General features: G+C 43.3%; 1 protein-coding gene across 4 annotated transcripts; it reads left to right on the forward strand.

Moving 5' to 3' along the window:
* Window positions 1-11,648: 11,648 nt before the first annotated feature.
* On the forward strand, window positions 11,649-25,822 carry LOC121452965 (zinc finger protein 345-like). 4 transcript variants are annotated; one of them, XM_041659446.1, is made up of 6 exons: window positions 11,649-11,767; window positions 18,002-18,128; window positions 18,613-18,708; window positions 20,806-22,978; window positions 24,481-24,546; window positions 25,312-25,430. In XM_041659446.1, exons 1-5 carry the CDS (start codon window positions 11,765-11,767, stop codon window positions 24,539-24,541), a joined length of 2,460 nt encoding a protein of 819 aa, XP_041515380.1. In that variant the 5' UTR covers window positions 11,649-11,764; the 3' UTR covers window positions 24,542-24,546; window positions 25,312-25,430. The 4 variants fall into 4 exon arrangements, with proteins under 4 accessions (XP_041515380.1, XP_041515377.1, XP_041515378.1 ...); XM_041659443.1 differs by lacking the exon at window positions 24,481-24,546 and having other exon boundaries at window positions 25,312-25,822; XM_041659444.1 differs by having other exon boundaries at window positions 24,481-25,423.
* The last annotated feature ends 355 nt before the right edge of the window (window positions 25,823-26,177 follow it).

Raw genomic sequence — 26,177 nt, forward strand, 5'->3', positions numbered from 1 at the left:
TACACTCTGTTGTGGTTGGATACCCTTTTTTTGATAATTCACCCCCCCCACCACCACCACCACACACACACCTTGGTTTTGACTTTTCTCTTGCTTTCTTGTTGAGTCTTCTGGTGGTGCTGCGGATCAAGCCCAAGACCTTGTGTGTGCCTGGCAAGCACTCTACCAAACATTTCTTAAGTTACAAATACGATTTTTAGGAATGGCAGGGACACTGAAGCAGCGTCTGAATCCTGTAGGTGGAACAACATTCATACAGAACTTAGAGATGACAGATGAAGCCTTTACATAGCTTGGGTGCTCACTTACCGAACAAGGGCAAATGGTTCAAGAGAACAAGCCAGGAACAAGACTCTGGTACTAGGCATGCAATGAATTCATTTTATAATATGAGGTGGTATTCTATGTGGAGAACAGTCATGATAGACATGCCTTCAGTTTTCATTGAGGGAAGTTATTAAGGATACAGTAACCAAAAGTTTTTAAAAAAAAGCCACAAATCTTGAGATCCAGCCCCTTATATCTGTAAGGTTTACAGGAGAGCAAGACTAATGAGCCAAAGAATAAAGCTTTAACTGGGGCATGAACTGCTGTGTGTCTCTGAAAAGGAAGAACAGTGCCACCAAACGGGAGTTTGGATATTTATGGGATCATTTAAGTTGGGTATGTGTCTTAGGCGTTTTATTGCTGTGAAGAGATACCCATGACCACGACAACTCTTAGAAAGGAAAACATTGAATTGGGGTGGCTTGCTTATAGTTTCAGAGGTCCATTATCATGGTGGGGAGCATGGCAGCATGCAGGTAGACATGGTACTGGAGAAATCCTATATCTTACAGACAACCGGAAGTCGAATGAGACACAGGGGTGGGGGTACCCTAAGCATAAGAAACCTCAAAGCCTGCCTCCACAGCGACACGTTTCTTCCTACAAGGCCATACACACTCCCAACAAAGCCACACCTCCTTATAGTGCCACTCCCTATGAGATTATGGGGGCCAATTACATTCAAACTACCACAGTGGGATGGTGGTGGGAGAGCATTAAAGGGGAAGGGAGCTGCTGCAAGCAAAGAAACTGCCCTAAATAACTCTTTAGGAGGGGACCTCTGGTCAAAGAGATAACAGGGTACACGCGAGTTTAGATAACAGAATGCAGTGGTCTTGGGTCAGATTCTGACACTTGCAAAACTTGTAGTTTATTTACCCAAAGGCCCTGGTTCTCTCTTGAACAGGGACCTGGGCCAACCTACCAGTATCATCCAGCTAGAATGATGGGAGAAGCCAGTGAAAACCACATGGAGGTCCTGGTGGATAAAGAGGGTCCCAGGCAAAATGCCTTTCCTCCACACGAGACTTCCAGATAGCTGTTCCACCACAGGTGCTACAGTCCTGAGAACGGTTTAGCTCCCGGCTACTCACAAGGGCACAGTGGATTTTGACTCAATTTGCCCTCTTTCAGTTTCCAGAGGGGCACTTGTTTTTACTCGGCTGTTCCTCCATTTGTTACAGTGCCAGAGGCCCAACGGCCCTGGAAATGAGGTCTTAGAGGACATTTTGAGGCAAACATGATAGATTCTGAAATGTGAGGGTATGCTGACTAGATTTATTTCAACTGGACACAAAATAAGAGAGGAGGGCACCTTGACTGAGACATAGACTGGGCTGTAGGCCTGTGCAGCATTTTCTTTTGTGTATGTGTGTTCAGTTCTTTTTTCATTTTTTAACTCATTTTACATACCAACCCCAATTCCCCCTCCTGCTCCCCACTCTATCTCCCCCCCACCCCATCTACTCCTCAGAAAGAGTAAGACTTCCCGTGGGGAGTCAACGAAACCTGGCACATCAAGTTTAAGCACACCAAGCTCCTCCCTTCCTGCATCAAGGCATACCACCCTAGGGGATGGGCTCCCAAAAAGCCAGCTCATGCATCAGGGATAGGTGGTCAAGTCGGGGGAGTGACAGAGTGGGAGAGCAATGGAAGAGTTATCTTAATAGTGGGGGCCACCATGGGGTTAGGGGGAAAGAGCAATGGAAGAGTTATCTTAATAGTGGGGGCCATCATGGGGTTAGGGGGAAAGAGCAATGGAAGAGTTAATAGTGGGGGCCATCATGGGGTTAGGGGGAAAGCTGGTGTTAGGGAAATTTCCAGGAATCTGTAGCACAAATAATAAAAACACAGAGACAGATATTGGGGTTCAACCTGAAGATCAGAAAAGCAAAGCGGTCAAGCCACTAGAGAGCTCTTACCTCTTCGAAATCTTAGGACTGAAAAAAGAGCGAATTCCTGACTCATCCCACCTTATATTCCTCTCTAGTGCTGGAATTAAAGGCATGTGATTAAAGACAAGTGCAGGAATCACTGGGCGAGCTCTGTTTCCCTTTTAGACAAATTCAGTCTTGGCCTTGAACTAACAGAGATCCCCCTGCCTCTGTCTCCTGAGTCCTGGGATTAAAGGTGTGTGCCACCACTCCCTGGCCTTTAGTGGCTTAGCTCTGCATGCTGATCTGCAGGCAAACTTTATTTGTTAAAACATAAACAAAATATTACTTTTGTTTATGCATTGCCCCTTTTGTCTAATAAAAAAGGCTGTAACTAATATAAGAAAATCTATATATAATAAGCACAATAACTATGTACAATATATACAGGCAATAAATGCATCAACAATGTCTAGTTCATTTACATTTGACAAATTCAGAAAAAATACTCCATTATCCTATCCTGGTGAGTCCAAAGTATTATACATAATTCACTTTCTATTCTGACTTGTGTTATCAATTCAAAATTATATTTTCATATCTCTCAACTTTATATACATTTCTTTAATGAATTTCCTTTTTGAGTCTGTTAAACAAAGAAAACTATGTAACTATCTAGTCTTCAACCACCTCAGAGACCTGAGAAAGAAACAGTATTAAATGAGTAAGGGAAAAGTGTGTTCAAGCAACTTCAAAAAAAAAGTGAGAAATGTCAAAAACAGCTGGCTGCCTGGACAGTAACCCAAGGTTCCTTTACAACATTGTGTCATCCATCTTTGGTCAACAATCCTAGAATACTGGACAGACTTTTCTATGAAACGGGATTTTTGAAGGACTATTCTTCCTTTTCTTGACAATGTTTGGCAGTCTCTTTTGTGTCCTGCTTTCCAATTAAGACAGCATACATTCAGCATAGAGGCAAGAGCAGTTTCTTGTCTAATTGCTTTATTTCTTCCCTGGCATCAGAGCTACCCATGCATCTGGCATCTCTCATATAAAAGTGGTTTCGTGAGATAATGTTATTATTTACTTGCTTTAAACTAGAGGAGCTTATGGCCCTCATCATGTTAAACTAACCCAGAACTGTATTTTACCTATATGAAGAAGCATGTTCTGTTGGCACCAGTCATTGTACCTGCCTTGGTGTGCACCGCCCCTGCATGCGAGGTCTCAGACATTTCCAAAGCTTTCCGCCCAGTGCAGGGAACCTGTCTTCGCTATTAACACACTAAGTGGCTGTAATGAGCTAAGAGCAGCTCTACAGAAGCAGAGAGACCTGAGCTCGAGCAAAGGACTCATTAACCTCCCCGTTGAGGAAGCAGCCCTTGGTGTGAGTGGTTTGAGCCCAACAGGGAAGCATGTGCTCTCTCCAGAGCTTCATGGGTGACACCATGGCCACATGGTGGGTCACAACCAACTGTAACTCCAGTTCCAGAGGATCTGGTGCCCTCTTTTGGTGTCTATGAACACTGCACATGTGGCGCACAGACATAGCAGGCAAAGCACCCATACACAAAAATCTTTTAAAAAAGAAAGAGTCAGTAAAAACTAGAAAATATCGAGATAAAGACAATTGACAAAACTTTAAATAGTATAACCTCCAAGGAAAAGGTTAAAATTAATAAAATCCTTCCTGAGTTTTTCTTCAGTTATGACAAGATTTTTACTACTTATTCCTGGTTGATTAGCATAGAAACAACAGGTTTTTCCCAAAGGCACACATAGTCCCCCCTATTTCATGAGAAGTAAGTCTAAGACTCTCCTATTCTGTAGGGACACTACTGCGAGGGGACCAACCTAACAGTTTTTTTTTTAAGACTTTATCTTTTTTTTGTTTTTGTTTTTTTAAAAAAATATTTTATGGTTTATTTAACTTTATTTTTTATGTGCATTGGTACAAAGGTGTTAGATCCCCTGCAACTGGATCTTCAGACAGTTGTGAGTTGTCATGTGGGTGCTGGGAATTGAACCCAGGTCCTCTAGAAGAGCAGTCAGTACTCTTAACCACTGAGCCATCTCTCCAGCCCCCTAACAGTTGTTTTTATTCAGAAATGGAATCCTCTAATACAGTGGTTCTCAACCTGTTGGTCATGACACCTTTGGGTGTTGAATGACTTTCACAGAGGCTGCATAAAATTATTGGAAAACACAGATATTGTGTGTTCATTGTATATTCATAACAGTAGCAAAATTACAGTTATAAAGCAACAATAAAAATAAATTTTATGGTTGAGGGTCACCATAACATGAGGAACTGTATTAAAGGGTCTCAGCATCAGGAAGATTGGGAACCACTGATCTAAGACCTTTAGGTACTGATCAACCTGTCTACTTAGTTTCTTAAAGTTTCTACCCCCCATGATAAAGGCTGATGTGCTTATGGCCCTTGAGCTAACTATGCCTGCTCTGTCCAGGAGTAAGATGAGGATCGGCAAAGCTCTTTCTTTCCTCTGTAGTCCAGTGTCCATATTAAAATATATTCTCCCTTTTCTCTATTAAATAGGTATATCTGGGGCTGAGTGCTTTTAACCTACCCAGAAAGGCTATCTATAAAAAACTATCAAGTACTTGTATCATCCCCTGGCAAGCCAGATCTCAGTGAAGTCAGTTTCCCAGAGTTCACTGGGTTGTTAGCCTTTGCTCATTTGGATCTCTTCCTGGATAAGGGCTCTCTGTTTTGGATTTACTTGAGCACAACTCTGGCATTTGACCAAAGTATCCAGTCTAGGTTATTACATACCTTGGTCTAAGCAACTCAGATACTTTTGTGGACCCCAGGTGAAAAGCCTGGTGAAGTTGGGTTACCAGAGGCCTGCCAGTTGTTTCTGGGAGGATGATCTTTCCCTCTGGTGTCCTCCACCAAACTATGGGTTTGTGCTGTCCATTTCTTCTTTTTGCCTCTATTTCCTCTTGGCTGTGCCATGGAGTCTCAGGCAACACCAGGTTGGGCTCTGTTACCTCTTGCCTCAGAGAAGTCATCTTCTTCATCATTGCTTGGCAGTGGAGGATAGCAACTTGTAGGAGAAGCCAAACAGCCTCTAGGAGAACCAAGGTTTCTGCTTTGTTTATAACGTCCTTCCCCGGTGGTGAGAAGCCCTATTTCTCTACAGATCACACTGTCTGTATACATGTGCAATGACAAAAGCATAGTGACTGTTCGTATTTACGGTGACAGACTTTCCTTTCCCCATCTGAGAGCCTGTGTCAAAGCAAGCTGTTCTGCTGTCTGGCCTGAGGTACCTGGCCCAAAGGCTTGGGCCCCGATCTGTTCAGCTCGAGTAACTGCTGCAACCCCTTGTGTACCTGGGTCCACCTTTAATGGAGCTGCTCCCATTTGTGTAGAGCACTGCATCAGGATGTTTTAGGGGAATGTCTGTTAGGTCCAGGCAGATCTCCTGGACTATCCTGGTCACCTATAATGAGTCTTTCTCTGTCTCACCAGTCGGCTCCCAAATAATGACACAGAGACTTACTAATTATGAAAGCTTGGCCTTTTGTTTACGCTTGTTCTCAACTAGCTCTAACTTAAATGAACCCATTTATATTAATCTACATTCTACCATGTGGCATTACCTCTCTTCCATCTTGCACCCCCAGTTTCCTTTCTGTGTCCCCTGGCTTTTCCTGCATGCCTCAATTCCTCCTTCTCTTCCTTTCTTTCCCTGGAAATCCCACCTATACTTCTTGCCTAGCTATTGGCCATTCAGCTTTTTATTACACCAGTCACAGCAAATAGATCTTCACATAGTGTACAAATATCCCACAACAATAACCCCAAGACAGTCATGCATGCACCTGTGGGTTATCGTCAGGCAAGTTGGCAGTGGATTGGTGGGAGTGGCTTTCTCAAACCAGACCTGAGGGTGCTCCAGCAGTAGGACCTGGTACTTGGTCACATGGGCATTAGGCAGCCATTGAAGTCTGGTGTTCCTCAACTGTGTGGTATTCTGTGAGTATAAGATCTTGAACCAGGCAGGGCATTAGTAGTGCATGCCTTTAATCTCAGCATTAAGAAGGCAAAGGTGGGCAGATCAAAAAGATCCTGACCCAGAGCTCTGGGCCTTGTCTAAATAATAGAAGCCATCACAGCTCTTAGACAGATAGGCCATCCTGTAACCATCGGGTCTAATTGTCTGAATAGGTATGTCACAGGGCATTTCTATGACCCACCTCCAGAGGTGACAGACCAGGCAACTCTCATGGAGGAAAATTTAGATAGGGTGTTAGAGGGGCCTGGGCAAGTGCTAGCACCTTCTCTCCTAGAGCCCCAGAACATCTCAGGTTGTGTACCTCCTAGGAGGTCCACCTACCACAGTCCAGGGCCCACGTGGAGACATTAGGGGTTGGTCAAACTGGAGAGGGTCTTGAAAGGTGGGACCTCCAAATGTCATGCAGTAGAGACCACTCAGCACGACCAAAGTCTGAATTCAGAGTCTGTGTTAATCTGTGGTGACTGCCTGGACACCTGTAAGACACTTTTTACAGAGCAGCCTGGACTGTATCTTATAGGAAGCTTTTAAAGGCAAAATCACAGAAAAACTACGTCATGATTGCCAGTTGCATGGGGAATGGTACAAGGAGGCAGTTTAAAATAAGCCCAAACAGTAAGCAGTTACCTGGGCCATTCAGACCCTGAGGGACTAGAACAGGGTTTCGTACTTTCTCATGGGATTTTTCATGCTGAAAATGGGGGTTGGGAGTTATTTCAGGTTAAACCAAAGATGGCTCCAGCTGAGACAAGATGGAGGAACCTTTGCCCTGCCACATAACTCAGGTGTAGAAAATGAGAGACCAGTAAAAAGACTGAATAAGAAGAACTTTCCTGCCAAAGAAAAGCCCAGAGTCTGAGGTTTTCTCTAGCAATTTCTACCAAACACTTAAAGAATTAATTCAAATCATTCTTAAACTCTTAAAAATAGAGAGCAAGATAGACCAGGAGAGGAAGAGGGAAGGAGAGCAAGAGAGGAGCCACTGACCAAGAGAGGCAGCCTGGGCCGTCAGATTGGACTAGCCAAAATGGCTGGATTGTATAGGGATCTGGCTGGCTGGGGGAAGGGAAGTGGAAGCCCTGCCCCTGGGAGGGGTAGAGATGAGAAGTGCTGGGAGAACTGACCAGTGTCCCCTTTGATATGTTCGTAGGCACCTCAGTGTTTCTGAGACCTCACAATGCCCTCTTTTGGCTTCTGAGGACACCGGGCATGCATGTGGAGCACAAACATACATGCAGACAAACACCCATACACATTACATAAATAGGTTAATAAAAAGAGACACTAATACTAATTTTATAAAAACCCACAATGCCCTCATCTCAAAGCAAAATAAGGACAATTACAAGAAAAAAAAGAGGCAATATTACTAATAACCCCACATACAAAAATTCTAAACAAAAATGCACAGTAAAGTTTATACAACAGAACATTAAAAGAATTTTCAGCTATGGGCTATTGTGATGGTGCAGCAGGTAAAGGCACTTGATGCCAACCCTGCCAACCTGAGTCCCACACTGGGAGTAGAGAACTGACACCCACAATTGTCCACTGACCTCCACATGGAGAAGGAGCTGCGGGCTGCGTTCCTGCCGCCCAGCTCCCGGCCTCCTGGCTAGCTTATGCCCAGAAATAATTACACGGAAACTGTATTCTTTTAAACACTGCCTGGCCCATTATTTCTAGCCTCTTATTGGCTAACTCTCACATCTTGATTAACCCATTTTTAGTAATCTGTGTAGCACCACGAGGAGGTAGTTTACTGGGAAAGATTCTAATCTGCATCCACCTCGGAGAGGAGAGCTATGGCGCCGAACTCACTTCCCTTCTTCCCAGCATTCTGTTCTGTCTACTCCACCCACCTATGTTCTGACCTATCAGGCCAAGCAGTTTCTTTATTAATTAACCAATGAAAGCAACACATTGACAGATGACCCACCTACATCATCCACACATGTGCCTTATCATACATACCCACAGACAGACAGATAGACAGACAGATAAATTGTAGTGAGTTTTTAAAAAAATCATCCTTAATGATCAAGTAGTATTTATTTCTGGGGTGTAGCAATGGGGCAACATATGTAAATCAAAAAAATATTCCACATCACTTTGAGAGAATAAAGTCTAAATTCCTGTAATCATTTCATTATGTGCAAAGCAGCATTTGACAAAAAAGCTCTCCTGATAGACTCAACACAAAGATTGAATGATTAAAGAATAAAATGAAGAAACAGAATGAACAGAAATTGATAAAAAGATTTGAGAATAAAACCATGTAGTAAAAAGATGTCATGGGGCCAGAGATGGTGCAGCAGCTGACAGTGCTTCCGCTCTTGCAAAAATGGGGGTATAATTTCTTAATCAAGAAGGTTCCTATTGGCATATTCTACAATAAACAAAAATTCTCATTAATTTTCAGGCAGAAAAAGGCTAGGGCAGGGCTGGCTAGGGCTGCCGCCAGCCACAGCAAAAGATGCCAAATAGTCAATCTTATCTCAGTTTTGATTTTGGATAAGTATATAGGCAAAATCATTTGTGAAAAGAATACTGTATGACATATGAAATTTTGCACAGACTTACTTATTTTAAAGCTTAAGTTGTTTAAAGATGCGATTTCAGGTCTAAATGAAGCTTGCTGTTCTTAATATAAAGCATACTTTTCAGAGAAAAGCAAAAGATCAAAAACCATAGTGGAAATGATACTGTGTGACTGTAGAAATATCTAAGATTTTAAAGTATGTATTTATGTGTTTATGCATGAGTTTATATGCATGTGTAGAGTACAGAATATGTAAAAGACATATAATGAAAGCAGAAAATCTAACATATATCTATCAAATTAAAAAATGAATGTGGCCTGATAGTAATTACTCAGATTTAAAATTACACACATAGTACCAAGTCCTGGTTAAGGCAGACAGCAAATCGCACATGTTGAAGGAATCTTCATAGAATCTATTACAACGGGAAAGACAGGATATTTAGATATTGAACCACAACTTACCCAAAGTGGAGGTACCGTGAACAGCTATGTGGAAGTCAGCACGCTGGGAAATTACCAGTGCAGCAGGTATGCATGAAAACATGACACCATCTCAGAGATGGCTGTGCTGGGAGCTGGCTGCTCGTTTAAGCTGACCCCCAGTGAAATTCAGGAAATCCTTAGGACATATGTTAAAAACATATATCCCACTAAACTGTAAAATCTAAAAGAAGAAGATACATTTCTAGATGCAAATGAGTGACTAAAATTAAACCAAGATAAGATAAATAATTCGAGCATATCTATTCCAGCAGACACTCCACATGTCTGTGAGGCACTTGTTTTCATAGTAAGATATTGTTTCAGGCACAGCAATCTCATCCTGCCTGCATCAGAAAAAAAAAACTCCTACAAATACCCCCCCCCCCAAAAAAAAAAACCGGGCAAAAAGAACGTTCATGCCTGTGGGGTACATTATATGTGTCCTCAAATTTCTCTTGTGATAAGAAATGAAAATGTATGTTGGTTCTTGATTTCTCAAATTTTTCTCACATTTTTTTTTTAGAAAAACATTTTTCCAAATTATTTTAGGCCCTCTGCAGAAGCTGGAGAAGAATTCTGCCGAAAAGACCATTCCTAGTAATGAAGGCTATCTTGTTCCTGGACACAAAGCCCGCTCTCTTGATCAAGGTCAGTATTCAAGCCCTAAGAGGACCACACAGGTGGGGTGGATCACATGCTCTGGAGTAAGGATTTGGGCTTTGGAAGACAGGAAGACTTGTGGGATTCCAGCCTTGTTTGGGTAAACTCCTTGACTTGGAACAGACGAACCTCATTAATAAGAAGAGGCATACTGATCCTGGATGCAGAAATGTCAGCATGTCTTCGCTCCTCCCTGCAGCCACAACCTAGGCAACATGCTTTTTCTGTAGCTCCCATCAGACGGTGGTGTCTGCTTCTGTGCTTCGCAGCTGAGTTGGCCTCCTTGGGCCATAGCTCACATAACCTTGTGTCTATTGAAGTGCATTACTCCGACACCTGGACTGGAATGGTCCCGAATGCTTTTCATCTTTCTTTCAAGACACCTCAGCCTGCTGGAATGATGAGCTATCATGAGGTGTTGGTAAAGATGCCTTGGCTGATAGCCAGCTCACCCTTCTGTGGCTGTGCCATCTTGACAACCGCTCACTTACCAGATGCACCAGAAGTGGCCCGGCTGAACCTCTATTGCAGGGCAACCCAATCACCAACAAATAAGTTTTGGAGTGGGGCAGAAAAGTAATGTGCCCTTATAGGCACGATGCCATGACTTAATGGTATTTTAATTGTAAATTACGTGGCAAATGGTAGCTGCTATGAACGCATTAATTTCCCTTCCCACTAATTAAAGTTGGATCTCTTGGTAGATGGTGTTGAATTATACAAGATTCATTCATTCACATACAGTCATTTGTGCATATGGTTGGCTTCTTAAATCTACACAGCACTCCACATCACAGGAGAACACAGATGTCCACAGCTTGTCAGTCAGGTCCAAGGCCAAACTGAAAACAAAACAAAACGAGTTTTGGCTTTAATACATTTGAGCTACAGAGAGCAAGTCCGTAAAAGGGTCAGGAAACACGGGCTTCCCTCCCATCCCCACCTGTGGACCCCTCTTGGTTGGAGCCCCTGCTCTCTTTGAGGACCCTGTTACTCCCATGCCCTGGGCCTAAGAGAAATATTGGCAGGAAATTGTATTTCTTCACCTCTGACATAAATGGGAGAAATTCTCAGGCCCCTTGCCTCAGAGGAGGAATGTGACCGGCCTTAACTGAAACCTGCTGAAGACTTGATGAATCTTGACAATTTAGTACAGTAACCAAAATTTATGTGTGTGTGTATGCACAGTATTTTTTGTATATATACCCAGTATTTCTTGTAATGTGTATATATACATCAGTAATAATACATGTGTATATGTACATATGCATATATATATCAGTAGCAGCAATTCCGCATAATGATAACATTTTGGATATACTGAGTGTTACTCCCCCTTTTAATATTGAATATTGCTGATTCAGGGGATTGCTTCCCATTTTAAAATTTAGAATTCGGGAACAGAATTCAGAAAAAAAATTGCCACAAAGTTCTTTTCTATTGAGAATAATATACATACATACGATTCATAAATCGGTATGCTCTTATATACAAGATTAAATACAAATGTCCCCTTTTAGGGTCAGCTTTACTACGATTTGTCATTCCAGCTTCCTAGGGTAGTGCTGGGGCTTAATGGGGCGGGACCTGAAAGTCATCCAATCAGTGGCATCCCGATAGTCAGACCTTCCAATCAGACGTTCAGAAAGGGTGGCGGGGGCGGGCTTTCACGTTTTGTTTCTGAAGTCCAGGATCTTGGAATCCTGCTCAGGCTGGGTCTCTTCCGGTGTGGACGCTCGCTCGGCCCCGCCGCATCCGTTTGCTCTGCGTCTGGCTGGTGCCGGGCCATCACGGGAGGACTCGGGCGCCGCAGACGCCGGGCCACAATGGTGAGTGTGCGTGGCTCCCCGACACCGGAGGGAGGCTGTGTGGAGCCGGTGGGAACCGGTTGCGGTCGCCCGTCGGGGAGGGAGGACGGAGGGCACGGAGAGCCAGCTGCCGTGTGTGTGCGTGGCGCGGCGAGCTGAGGGACCCGGCTCCCGGAGGGACGCTATGGCGGCCCCGCCCTCCTCGGACGGCTCTGGGGGTGGCGGGGTCGAGTCCCCCGTGGGTGTGCTGGAGGCCCCTGTGTCCTGCCGCGCCCCCGAGCTGCTGGGCGGTGGGCTCCCCTTGCTGGGCTGGGGGCGAAGGCCGCTCTGACGGGTGACTCCCTGGAGGGCGGCTGGCTCCCCGCTGGAGTCCTCAGCGCTCCGGTCCAGCAGCCCGAACTGGGTGGCGATGACCAGGATCGCTGGGGTTAGGGTATGTGCCAGCCTCGGTATGGGTTTCCCGCAGTGGAAGGAGCTGTGTTCTGTGTGGTGGCCGGTCCCTCCTCCCGTGCGTTCCAAATACACGCGAAGCAGAACCTCACATCCAGACGCCTCCTCTTCTCCCAACCTCGCTTCTCTCATGGGTGGCGGAAGATTCCTGAATTTGCATCTCCCGACTCTATTTCCAACTGCTGACTTAAAAAATAATAGCAATATTAACACCTATTTCCCATGCTGCATTTCAAGTAGGCATAGGTTTTGGTTGATTGGTTTTGATTTATTTTTTTCTCCACATACCGGGTGACACTTTTTAAAGGGTTTCCTCTGGGGATAGTTCATATAAAATCAACGGACGCTTTATTTTAAAAATCGTAATGCCTTTCCTTTTGTCTTCCTTAGACATAGGAACCCAGTCAGAATGCTTTGGCGTTGAGCTTCCCCTTTGGGGATTTTACATAGTAATGGGTCTGCCTGCCCTCATCTCGTTCTCTGCCCCTTTTGTTGCCCCGGTTTCAGAGATGCCTGACAGCATCTGCCGTGTCTCTGGTGTCTGAGAGCATCCAGTGTATATCAGTGTCTGGGCTCCGTCATCTTAGCAGCTGAGGTTTGTGCATAGATGGTACTGGGAGCCGCTAGATGTCTTGAGCCTCGGAAGAGGCTCGTCTGATGGGCAGTTCAGCTATTTCAGCTTTTTGGTAGTATTCTGTGCTTAGGATGTGGGAGGTCTTCTGTTTGCTTAATTAAATCTTTGGTGCAAGTGTGTTAGAATGAATCTAGGCTGCCAAGTAATCCTGGGAAGTGTGTTCTGTAAACCAGTCCTGGAGATGAAGGGGTCTCCTCTTCCCGGTCCTTTGCCATTACTTCTGGAGATGGACATGGTAGGGCTCCTGGGCGTTTTCTTGCTTCGTTGTTCTATTATTATCACTTCTTTTTCATTTGTTTAATCTTCAGAGCGGGCCAGGTCCTTGCCAGCCCTGGTGCTCCTGTGAGGTCAGAGGACGACTTGCAGGGAGGGCTGGATTCTGTCCTTCCATAATGTCAGTTCAAGGGGCCAAGCTTAGGTTGTCAGTTGTGGCAGCAAGGGCCACTGAGGTGGTTGATTACTGAGAGCAGTCATTGAAAAGCAAGTTCTTTAAATAAAGGAATAGTAAAAAGCATCTTTTTAAAAACATGTAAGTCTGTTTTCTGCGTTTACCTTTGTCAGCATGAAGCCTGTCAGCAAGGCAAAGCTGTCTGCAAGTCTGCCTTTCTCAGCAGGGGACCCTAAGAGAAGCAACGCCTGATCCTGATCGGGCCTCAGCCCGAAAAACCTTTTTTATTTATTTAGAGTTTTTAAAATTTGTACCATCAGCAAGTAATGCGTATAACTTTTGTACTCCAAGTTATTGTAAAACCAAGATGTTCCCAAGGTGAAACAGACTTTCTAGCTCTGATTGGACGGATCTGGCAGCTGTAGCCTACTGGGAGGGGCTGGCTGAGGTCAGCTAAACTGTCTGACCCCGTCATAGAACTGAGAAGAATAAATCTGAGTAGGAATTATAGACCAAATGGCCTCTGTATCAGTTAAGAATGACCAAGACTTACCCTCTATCTGGATGGGCTGCCTGGGCTCCTTCTTGGTAATCTCGGTGGCTTTTTGGGGGGACAGAGGTCTTTGGGCATCATCGGTCTTTGGCCACAGGCCCAGAAAGATCCAAGAAACTTTTCTCAAGAGGAGGTACTTGGGGAACTGACCTGCCTTGGCAAGGGCAGGAAAGGCAGATTTTTTTCAGAGTCCCACTTTTCCATGGTTTTGGCAGGGTTCTGGCTAATGGCAAACTGAAGGGCAGAAATGCGCCTGATGAACATAGTTGAGCCACAGTCCAGGGGAGAAATGGGACATTGCCCCATTTCTCAAAGAAGACGTGAGGGCTGTCAGGAGCTGCAGCTGCCGTTTCTGCCTGTCACAGGAAGCTTTTTTTTTTTTTTTTTTTTTTTTTTTTTTTTTTTTACTAAATACCTCAAATGTTTTTCAGCAGATCTCTCTCAGAAATTTGATGGCTATCATTGAATTTGTTAAGTATACCTGATTTTTTTTTTTAAAACAAGCTTTACTTGTTTTAAGCTCAATCTTGACAACATGTTCGGTAGACTAAAGGTTGTCCCTGTAAATGAATTACATTTGTACTCAGCATAAGTTATGTTCTGAGCCCCTTAAAAGACTAATCATTTATGCGGTAACTGACCGTAACTTGCATGGCTTAATTATCTTTAACAGTTTACAAGTTCTTGGCTTTTATAAGATTAGGATTTTCAGTTTTATTCCTGTTAAGTTTGAGCCTGAAAAATTACAATTGGAGATTTAATCGAAGATCCTTTAGCATCAAGATAAAACTTTAAACCATAAGTATAGTTCACAGAGACTGGGAACCTTGCTTTCCTGGTCCTTTCTCTCTCTCTCTCTCTCTCTCTCTCTCTCTCTCTCTCTTTTCTATTTATTTATTATGTATATAGTGTTCTGTCTACATGTATGCCTGCTGGTCAGGAGAGGGTGCCAAATCTTATTACAGATGGTTTTGAGTGACCTTGTGATTGCTGGGAATTGAGCTCAGGTCCTCTGGAAGAGCAGCTAGTGCTCTTAACCACTGAGCCATCTCTCCAGTCCCCTGGTCCTTCCTTAGTATACCTTTGTAGAATGTCATAATTTCTTGTATGAGCCAGTTTATCCAAGTAAAGCTAAAGCTTTAAAAACTTAACAAAGACAAAGAGGCTGACATACATCTTCAGGTTAGTTTTTGCTAGCCTGAATGGACCTTAGGAATTAATGAACCTTATTCATCAAACATGTTCCTTATCTAAAAAAAAAAAAAAGTTTTTAGAAGCCTGGTGTCGAACACAGCTTGCAAAGACATAAGTAGTTAGACATACATCTTTAAGTCGGTTTCTATTAACCTGAGTTGACCTTGTAATCTTAGGAATTCATAACTCCCAATCATCAAACATGGTTTAAGTCCTCTTCCAGGAGCCGCATTCCTGCTCTTGTTCTCATCCGTTATATTTTACCCTCAAAACAAAACAATCTCCATGCAAAAATCCATCCTGACCCTAAACATCTCGGAGGCCTGGTGCTGCATTTTTAATCTCAGCTAGTACAGTGACAAGCAGGGGCTCAGTAGCACACAGAATTTTGTGGGTGCTGCCTTAGTTGGTTTGTATTACATGGTCACCTTAACCAAGATCCCATGCCTGCCAGTCTCTTGGTGGCTATTTATTCCAAAGTGAGCCATCAGGCACACACTTTTTTTTGCTTTTTATAAACATCTATTTTTCTAAACAAGTGTCGAATCCAAGTTCCATAGAAATGTGTTTTAGCAAGTTGAGATTACCGATGTATAGATTTTTTTCCCTATGAGCCCTTTCTGTTACAAGTTTTAAGCTAACTTTTTATTACAGATCTTAAAAAAATACACCAACCAAACTTAAAAATCCTGAGATACGGGAAATTTGCACAATGGTCTTATAAATCTTGAGATGAAGTTTGTACTTCAGCGAAAGTCTCAGAGATAGAAGAGAAGGGAGTGTTCAGAAAGTTCAGTAAAACCAAGAACGGGGTGAGGTGAGCAGCGGTAACCCTTAGTGGGCGTAGTTCACTCTAGTGTTCTAAAGCACATAGCGTCTTTCCCTTTTCGGGACTGTTTCTCTTTGCTTTCCTTCTCTGTCATAGAGTCAGGTGGCCAGCTGGACCCCAGACACAGAGACTTTGGAGGAAGCTTTTAAAAGAGCGTTCTTGGGGCTGGAGAGATGCCGTAACTCAACTCGAGAGCCACCACTAACAGTCCTTCTGTCTGTCCACCACTAACAGTCCTTCTGTCTGCCCACCACTAACAGTCCTTCTGTCTGTCCACCACTAACACTCCTTCTGTCTGTCCACCACTAACAGTCCTTCTGTCTGTCCACCACTAACAGTCCTTCTGTCTGTCCACTACTAACAGTCCTTCTGTCTGCCCACGAACAGTTTTTCTGTCTGTCCACCACTAACAGTCCTTCTGTCTGCCCACGAACAGTCCTTCTGTCTGTCCACCATGAACAGTCCTTCTGTGTGTCCACCACTAACAGTCCTTCTGTCTGTCCACTAACAGTCCTTCTGTCTGTCCACTAACAGTCCTTCTGTTTACCTGGCCAAAGTCCTGTTTAGGACGCGTCACCAGCACTGCCACTTTGGGGGAAGGAAAGCTTTGGACCTGACAGTATTTACACATTTTGCGCTATCTTTACAACGTTGTAAATTGTGTATTTATTTTAAGTTTAGAAATAAGGATATTCGGGCTGGAGAGATGGTTCAGTGGTCAAGAGCATTGCCTGCTCTTCCAAAGGTCCTGAGTTCAATTCCCAGAAACCACATGGTTGCTCACAACCATCTGTAATGAGGCCTGGTGCCCTCTTCTGGCTTTCAGGCAAACACGCAGACAGAATATTGTATACATAATAAATAAATATTAAAAAAAAGAAAGAAGGATATTCCAACACCCAAGTTTGCTGCAGAACGTTAATAATTACTGATTTTTAAAAACGCTGTAGACTTGATCACAGATATTGAGCTACATTTACACCTTGGGAATCTTCCCTCAGTTGTAATGGTCACCTTTTCATGAGTAAATATTATCCAAAAGGTGGAATAAAGACACCAACTCAGTGCTGAGAAGAGATGTCTTTAACACATACTAATATACTGTTAACATAAAAAAGGAGCCACAAGAATGTAGGTTGCAGAACCGCTGGCTTCAGAGCGCAGTTTTGAAGCAGATGAAAGGCAGGTTTGTGGTAAAGAGTAGAAACAATCCCCAGGACTGCAGGGTTGGACTCTGCCTTAGACTCCAGGGATCTGTGTGGAGATTTGAGCACGAGCTATCCTATTGGGAACGTGTCTCAGGGAATTGTCACATTGCCCATTCCGAAGTGCTTGAGAGAAGGTAGGCCTGTTAGTGAGTTTGTTAAGTATTGTAGCAAGTAAAAGTGGAAGAAGCAGTGCCTAACCATTACATTGCTTTTCTAACTCAGCACCTTTTCTCAAAGGTTTGTATTACCTTTGTATGTAATTACCTGTGTATGTATGTGGAGCATGTACATACCACAACACACATGTGATGGTCAGAGGATATCGTGTAGGAGTCAGTCCTTTCTACAGTGTGTGTCCCTGGTATTGAACTCAAATTGGTAGGATTGGTAGCAGGCACCTTTACCTGCTTGAGTCATCTTGCTGGTCATCAATATTTTTTATATTGGAGGCAAAATCAATTATGATTAATTTACTTATAGAATTCAATTAAAATATTATAACATAGTACCATACTTTGCAAAGGTAATGTTGTTTAATTTTTGTTTCAGTTTTTCAAGGATGGGTAGGTGTATACTTGGCTGGGATGGAGCTTAGTTATAGATCAGTTTCCTAGCTTGTGTAAAGTCCTAGGTCTGAGCTACCACCCCCACCCCCAAAAGAGGTAGCAGTGTTTCAAAAAGTCATAAGCATGTTCTTTTCACCTGAAAATAGACATACATGATCTTATATTAAAATAACTTTAAAATGTAAATACTTATATTGATGCCATTACATTTAATTTTTCATAAAAGCATAGAATCTACCCTGCTTCTGTGGACTTTATATCGTCTTTACTCGAGAGTTAGGTGATACAATAGAAATGCCACTGGGGCGAAATGTCTCCGTTAAGACCGCTCCCCTGTGTGAAGGGTAATTCTCCCTAACTCCTTTATCCTGGGTCAAATTCAAGAATGGGGTCAATGGCCACATGGTCATTGTGCTGCCTGTTTTTATTTTAGGAACCGTTGACCTTCAAGGATGTGGCCATCGATTTTTCTGGAGAGGAATGGGAATGCCTGAACTCCGAACAGCAGACTCTGTATAAGGACGTGATGCTGGAAAACTATCGGAACCTGGTCTTCTTGGGTGAGGCTCACTCTGCAGAGTTTCGAATTCAGCATTGCATTTAGTTTCCCTGCATTGCTGAGTATATCTTGGGAGCCTATGATTTCAGGAGAGAAATGGGGGGAGGTGAAGAAATTGAAATAGATAATATTCATATTTTAAAATCTTTATCCTTTCCATCTCTCTTCAGGTAATATATATCCCAAATTAAAATTAGTGGTAATTATAGCAGCCAAGTGGCATAAACTGTTACAATTTACATCTTAAAGTTCAATTATTCCCCTTTACCTGTGATTGGGTAGTAGACAAAAATGGAGCTAAGAATCTTTAAATTGTAAATGTGTTACTGTATATCTGTAGGGAAATAACATTTGGAAAATGATGTTATAGAGTAATATTATATATCTTTTATGTATCTTTTTCATACTGAACCTAATTCTAGGCCAGATATGTTAGTAGTTATGAAGAATCAAATAAGTGTCATGTTCTGTTTTCTACTAACCAGGTCTTGCTGTGTCTAAGCCATACCTGGTTACCTGTCTGGAGCAAAGGAAAGAGCCCTGGAATATAAAGAGGCAAAAGACCATGCTCTTGTTCCCAGGTCAGTAGGAGTGACTGAAGCAGAGCCCAAAAATGCGGGATCCAGGATTTGAGGAAGCAGGCCTGAAAGATGTGTTATGAAGTCTGTTCCAGTGGCATTGGCTTTCCAAAGTGCAGCTCTGTTTGTCCTCCCATTGTCACCGAAGGGCACTTCCTGCTGTGTTCACCATCCTTTATATCCTCCAACCCTAGTTCTGCAGTGATCTCCTCCACATTCACAGTGCTCCTCCAGCCTAGTCCTCCTGCAGTGATCTCCACATTCACAGTGCTCCTCCAGCCTAGTCCTCCTGCAGTGAGCTCCACATTCACAGTGCTCCTCCAGCCTAGTCCTCCTGCAGTGATCTCCACATTCACAGTGCTCCTCCAGCCTAGTCCTCCTGCAGTGATCTCCTCACATTCACAGTGCTTGTCCAGCCTAGTCCTCCTGCAGTGATCTCCACATTCATAGTGCTCCTCCAGCCTAGTCCTCCTGCAGTGTTCTCCACATTCACAGTGCTCCTCCAGCCTAGTCCTCCTGCAGTGATCTCCACATTCACAGTGCTCCTCCAGCCTAGTCCTCCTGCAGTGATCTCCACATTCACAGTGCTCCTCCAGCCTAGTCCTCCTGCAGTGATCTCCTCCACATTCACAGTGCTCCTCCAGCCTAGTCCTCCTGCAGTGATCTCCACATTCACAGTGCTCCTCCAACCCTAGTCCTGCAGTGATCTCCTCCACATTCACAGTGCTCCTCCAGCCTAGTCCTCTTGCAGTGATCTCCTCCACATTCACAGTGCTCCTCCAACCCTAGTCCTGCAGTGATCTCCTCCACATTCACAGTGCTCCTCCAGCCTAGTCCTCCTGCAGTGATCTCCTCCACATTCACAGTGCTCCTCCAGCCTAGTCCTCCTGCAGTGGTCTCCATATTCACAGTGGTGGCTGAAATCCTCCCCTTTCCTATGAGGAGCTGTATAATGTGACAGTTATTACATAATGTTTGGTAGCCTCAGAAAATTTGTCGACTTTTTCAGGACCTCTTGGTCAATATAGTATATTATATTAATATGCTAAAGAAGTTTTCTATTAACATTGTTTATATATTTGTTTTTTCAATTTTCTCAGAGCTGTTTATTAACATTTTAATGGATTTTCTATGATTTTTTTTCTACCAAACACTGACTGCTAATGATTTACAGGTATATAGACAAAACTGAGAACTTGTTTGCTATAAAGAAACTTTGAATTATCACCTGATGGTTTAGGATTTTATGGTACAATGGTTCTTTTTTCCTTCTTTTTTTTTTTCTGTATTTTCTGTCTTTACAGTAGGTTCCTTTATATTCCTTAATATTAGCAACTTTACCTGTATTTTATTATTAAATTCTATTATAAATACTGTATATTGCAGGACAGTGTAAGGTGAAATTAAAATAAGACTGAGTTATGTTAGCAGCTTTACCTGTATTTTATTATTAAATTCTATTATAAATACTGTATATTGCAGGACAGTGTAAGGTGAAATTAAAATAAGACTGAGTTATGTATGTGTCTATTACCAATAAAATTGTGTGGGTTTTTATTTGCCTGGCTAAATAGTGCCCCTATTGCTTATGGCAGGGATGTTTTCTGACTGGGTTGTGCTCCTTGGTCATTTCATCCTGGCTCAGTGAATATTCTTGACAGTTACCTTACTGTATCACCTGTCTTGACAAATCTGCTTTCATGTCTAAGAGAGACAGTTTGTTTACGGTAGCTTTTGAGAAGTTTAAGTTTCATTTCTTTCTTAGCTTTTTACCATGATCAAAACACATAAAATTAAATTTATTATCTGAAAGATTTTCTTATTCTATTTTATACTGTTAAATCCAAATTGTTGGGTAACACATCTCTATGAGCTTTTCATTTACAAAAGAAAAATTCAGTATTTATGAAGAAAAAGGAGTGTTTATTTTCTTCCAGAGTCATTGTGTTCAGTATCAGTAAAGCAATGAAGGCCATAGATTTTTCCATTCTGCTGTTTGCTGTTGTGCTAAATTTAGCATGATTTTAGATGTTAGATATGTAAATTGTATTCATCAGAGTCTAATGAGTGAAATAATTTTTTTGTCTTGATTTCTTTCAGGTGTGTTTCCTCATTATAACCCACACTTTTCACCAGAGCAGAACATAAAGTATTCATTCCAGGAACTGATCAATGGAAGCCATAGAAACGGTGACATTGACAATTTGTGCTCCAGAGAAGAAAGGGACCGTCTAGAGGGGCATGCAGTTCCGAAGACGTATTATAATGGGTATAACCCGTGTGTAATAACTGATGGTGGGAGAAGCTTTGCTCCCAGTAGGCAGCAAGAACCTGAAATGGCTCAAGAAAACCCTCAGGCTCTGCCTGTTACTTGTGAACAGCCGTGTGCTTCCGTCAGTAACCATCAGAGTCAGTGTTTGAACTGTATCCCTCCTTTCAAAGATGGTTTGGGACGGACAGAGAGGGGTCTAGCCCATTCTTCAGTTACTGACTTCAGCAGTTTCAAGTGTAGCTTTGGGTTAAGCTTTCATTCAAACCTTTTTGTAGATGGGGAACTTAAAAATGAAGAAAAAAATTCTAAATGTAATCAATTTGAGAACTCCATGATGAAAAATTCCTTAATATATAATCCACAAATAGGTCTTTCATGTGTCAAAACGCAGAATTTCCATAAATACGGCGGATTCTTTACACATCCAGTATCACCTAATCAAAATTCAAGTACAGATATTTTAGAAATCCAGTATATATGTAAAGAAAATAGGAAGGCCTTTACTGAGGCGTCTGCCTTAAATAATCACCAGGGCGCGTTTATTGGAGAGGCGGTGTATCAGTGCAATGAAGATGGCAGTGACGTAAGCCATGAGGCAGATCCTGCGGATCAGCAGTCTGCTCATTTCCCAAAGGACTCTTACAAATGCTACAGATGCGACACCGTCTTTCATCAATACTCAGAACTCATCATCCACCAGTATATCCATATTCAAGACCAGATTTCCAAGGGGATGGATTGCAACACAGCTTTCAGTAAAAGTTCCAGCCTTCCGAGAAGTCATTCCGGAGAAAAACCCTACAAATGTAAGGAATGCGGCAAAGCCTTTACCTATTGTTCCAGCCTCAGACAGCATCATAGGATTCATTCTGGTGTCAAACATCACAAATGTAAAGAATGTGGCAAAGCTTTCTACCACAAGTCACTGCTTACGCAACACCAGAGCATCCATGCCGGGAAGAAGCCCTACTGCTGTAAATTTTGTGGCAAAGCATTTAATCAGAGATCAACTGTTACTCAGCACCAGAGGATTCATACTGGAGAGAGGCCCTACCATTGTAAAGACTGTGGCAAAGCGTTTCACCAAAGGTCAAGCCTGAGCCTACACCAGAGAGTTCACACTGGAGAGAAGCCCTACAAATGCAAAGAATGCGGCAAAGCCTTCAACCGTAATTCTCTCCTTACTCAGCACCAGAGGATTCATACTGGCGAGAAGCCCTACCATTGCAAAGATTGTGGCAAAGCTTTTAATAAAAAATCAAGCCTTACTCAACACCAGAGAATTCATACTGGAGAGAAACCCTATTCTTGTAAAGACTGTGGCAAAGCTTTTAATCAACGATCAAGCCTCAGCCTGCACCAGAGAGGTCACACTGGCGAGAAACCCAATAAATGTAACGAATGTGGCAAAGCCTTTAACCGTGTGTTTTTCCTCACTCAACACCAGAAAATCCATACTGGCGAGAAGGCTTACCACTGTAAGGACTGTGGCAAAGCTTTTAAACAGCGCTCGAGCCTCACCCAGCACCAGAGAGTTCATACGGGGGACAAGCCCTACCATTGTAAGCACTGTGGGAAGGCTTTTACTCAGAGGTCAAGCTTTACTCGGCACCAGAGAATCCACACCGGAGAGAAGCCCTACAAGTGCCAAGATTGTGACAAAGCCTTCAGCCGCAACCTCCTTCTGATCCAACACCAGAGAATTCACACAGGAGAGAAACCGTACCACTGCCAAGACTGTGGCAGAGCGTTTAATCAAAGATCGAGCCTAACGCAGCACCAGAGGGTTCATACTGGGGACAAGCCCTTCTGTTGTAAAGACTGTGGCAAGGCGTTCACCCAGAGGTCAAGCTTTAACCGGCACCAAAGAATCCACAGCGGAGAGAAGCCCTACAAGTGTAAAGCGTGCGAGAGCACCTTCAGCTGCAGCTCGCGCCTCGCTGAGCACCAGTGCGCTTCCTTAGGCCGCTGCTTCCAAGACACAAAGTTTCTCCAATATATGTGAGTTTACTGTTCTGTTACCGCCAGCTCGCAGACTGTAGGATTCATTGTTAAACATGTGATGTGTTTTATATAAAAGATACTTCTTTCTGTTGTTGCAATACCTTACTGGATTCCCAGAATATCACATTCTGGTTTAATTGAGTAATAGTTTTCTTTCTTGTCATTTTGTCAACTGGTTCTGTGTTAATTTCATTCTCAGATGTATTTCCCATAATCTAAACATAAAACATATGCTGTTACACGGAGAAACCCTGTCTGGAAAAAAACAAAAAAAAAATACATTGTCCAATGTATACATGAAACTGTCCACCAGACTTCACACTAGAGTAGTTTTTGGCGGGCGCAATTCAGAGTCTTCCTGTGACTTACAGTCCCATCTCTAAACTGTGTAGCATGGAGCTTGGCTGTCTCCTCCAGTTGTGTTGATCATCTCTTCTACAGCAGTTAAGATGATATTATCCAGTATATAGCTGCTGCATGCTGGATCCACACTTGTATAAAGTAGAATTACACTAGGGAAGGGCTGTTGTGTGACAGCATGCGTGTGAGGGTCAGCGGGTAGGGTCAGAGGGCTGTTGTGTGACGGCATGCGTGTGAGGGTCAGCGGGTTGCACTCAGTCCTCTATCATTTTGATTTTGGGAATGGAACTCAGCTCAGCTCGTCAGGCTTGTCTGCAAACTCCTTTAACTGAGTCATCTCTTCCGTGGTGGGACTTTAGGGTCTAGGGTTTCTCTGGCTTGACTAGAACCGCCTCTATGGCGCGGATCCCTGCTGTCGTCCACCCTGCCATATGAGAAAGGCAGGCCACCTACAGTTTCAGCACAGGGCTTATCATCCCCCTGCGACTTGAAGACGTGACCATACTTAAAAATGAGGACGTTCAGAAAATGTAGGGGAACATTTTTATGCTGAGATTTCAAAACCGATCCATAGAGCTAATGGCCTTTTGGGGTAGTCTTTCGTGTTCTCCAGATCATGTCTAGTTAGGTGTCGCTGCTAGAAGGCTGTGTGTCAGCGTCCTGGTGATGAGTACGGAATCTGTAAGGGCACGGGAATAGTGGCAGCACACTGGATCTGATACATTATCAGGAGGGAGAAGAGCTGAGAGGAGTGAAACTTAGACACCACCTAGCCCAGAGCTGTAAACAACTTACTCAACTATAGACTGCGAGTGTTGTTTGCCTCGGCCGACGGAGGACCAGTCCTGTCACATTGTGGAAGGTTTCTACTGGGGCTTTTTCATTCTCTGTGTTGGCCCAGAGTCCATGGTCACTGCGAACTGTCTCACTGCACCTAGGACCTGCCAGATTTTTAGGGCTTCGGGTTGCACATTGGTTCAGGCTAACAATAGTCAGAAAGGAGTGAATGATTCAGAATTCCTTCACAGAAGCATTTTTGGTTCTGTGGAGGAATCATTCCAGTGTTCTGGTACTCAAAGGAGGAAACCTGTGTGCACCTGCAGGCAAAATATACTCAACAAATAAATTTCTTTCCATGGGTCTTCTTTCCAAGACAACAGCAAGAACAAACACAAAACTGCCATGGCTGGAAACTTCTAGAAAACGTCAGTGTAAAATAAGTGGACAAATAATTGAACTTATGAGTTGATTAGCATGAAGAAGGGAAGGAATGATTGACAGATTTGAATTTGTTTGGAAAAGATTGATTTATTGTATTATACATTCTGATGCACTTCTACAAGGGCATTTTCTAGAAGGGTTCTTGTTTCTATTTGTGTTGCTTTTTCCTTGTTGGAGGATTTAGACGCTAATAGAATTATCTTAGAGAAATTTAAAGAGTTATGTTAACTCGGCTTTTGTTTTATATTATGAAGTGATAAAGTAATTGTAGTTTTCTTTTTGTTGCTGTGATAGATAACTATAACCAAAAGCAGCGTGGGGAGGAAATGGTTGGTTTTAGCTTCCTTTTGCATGTAGCAGTCTATCATAGAGAAGTCAGGATGGGAGCTAAAGCAGGAGCAGGGGATGGAACCGTGGAAGAGAAGCTCACTGGCTTGCTCCGCCTGGCTCCTGCTCAGCCAGCTTCTCTAAACATCCCAGGACTATCTGCCCTTGGGTGGCACTGTACACAATAAGCTAGGTTCTCCTACATCAGTCAGCAATCATAACCATTCCAGACACGGTTAGAGCACTGTGATCTGGGCCGTTCCTCAGCTCCTCGGCCGAGACTCCCACTTTCCACATGACTTTGGTGTGGCAGGTTGAGAATAAGAACAAACAAGGACGGTACAGTGTAAGGTGGTGTTTAGGGAGGGCAACAGAGTAGCTACGGTAGCAATACAGTAACCAGGAGCCTGCATCCTACTTAGGGTTCCACAGAGATGCTCAGAAGAGGCCCGCTCAAGGCGAGACCAACCAGCAGTCTCCCCTCAAAAGAAGAAACAAGAAGTCAGTACATTTGGTGGATACACTGGCCTCAGACTTTCTCAGACCCCAAAGAAGATAAGTCTGTTTGGTGGGATGGCCCCTTGTTTTCTCATTAAACCTGTGTCCAGAAATGTTCTCTCAGATACTCTGCGTTTTGATTCCTGAAGGTCTGGTGACTGTTCCAAATACAAAATAACAAGCACAAAGGCAGTGAGATTTCCTTTGACTTTAGGAATTCTCCTTTGTCCCAGTTATGGTGTTTAGTCCTTAATTCTCTGCATTAGCAAGAAACGAGTGAAATGGAAACACACAGCTGGTCCTGACGTCTGTATGGCTCACCATGCACGATGAAACAGTACCCAAATTCTAGGTCTTATGTTAAGTGTTGTGAACAATATGAAGTTTCCAGCTCACAGTTTCACAACATGCTGTGAGCACATAATGCCAGGTTAAATAGACATTTTGTGCACGACTGCATCTTATGGATAGGTGCCTACAGCAGATTTTAAGCAGAGTGATTTAAGATTTGCAGTGGTCACTGAGAACTGAGCCTGTGTTCTGAGAACAGATCATGTGCACGAGCCTTGTGCTGTGCTTTTTCTCTACTGTAGCGCTGCACATGGTGGCCATGAACACCAACAAGGACCCTGCTTACGATGCCAGTTCATGAGTGTCCCCTCGATTTCCTCAAATTCATGGAATTACAATGCCTTAGATTGGGGTCCATGTGTATCTTCCTCCAAATGCAAGGTCACCAGCATAAGCCCACAAGGTAGTGTGTGTGTTTGCTTTGGTGCCAGCGCCATGC

Source organism: Microtus oregoni, unplaced genomic scaffold, assembly GCF_018167655.1.
Source record: "Microtus oregoni isolate MIOR12 unplaced genomic scaffold, Mior012 000010F_ref0000083, whole genome shotgun sequence".
Lineage (NCBI taxonomy): Eukaryota > Metazoa > Chordata > Mammalia > Rodentia > Cricetidae > Microtus > Microtus oregoni.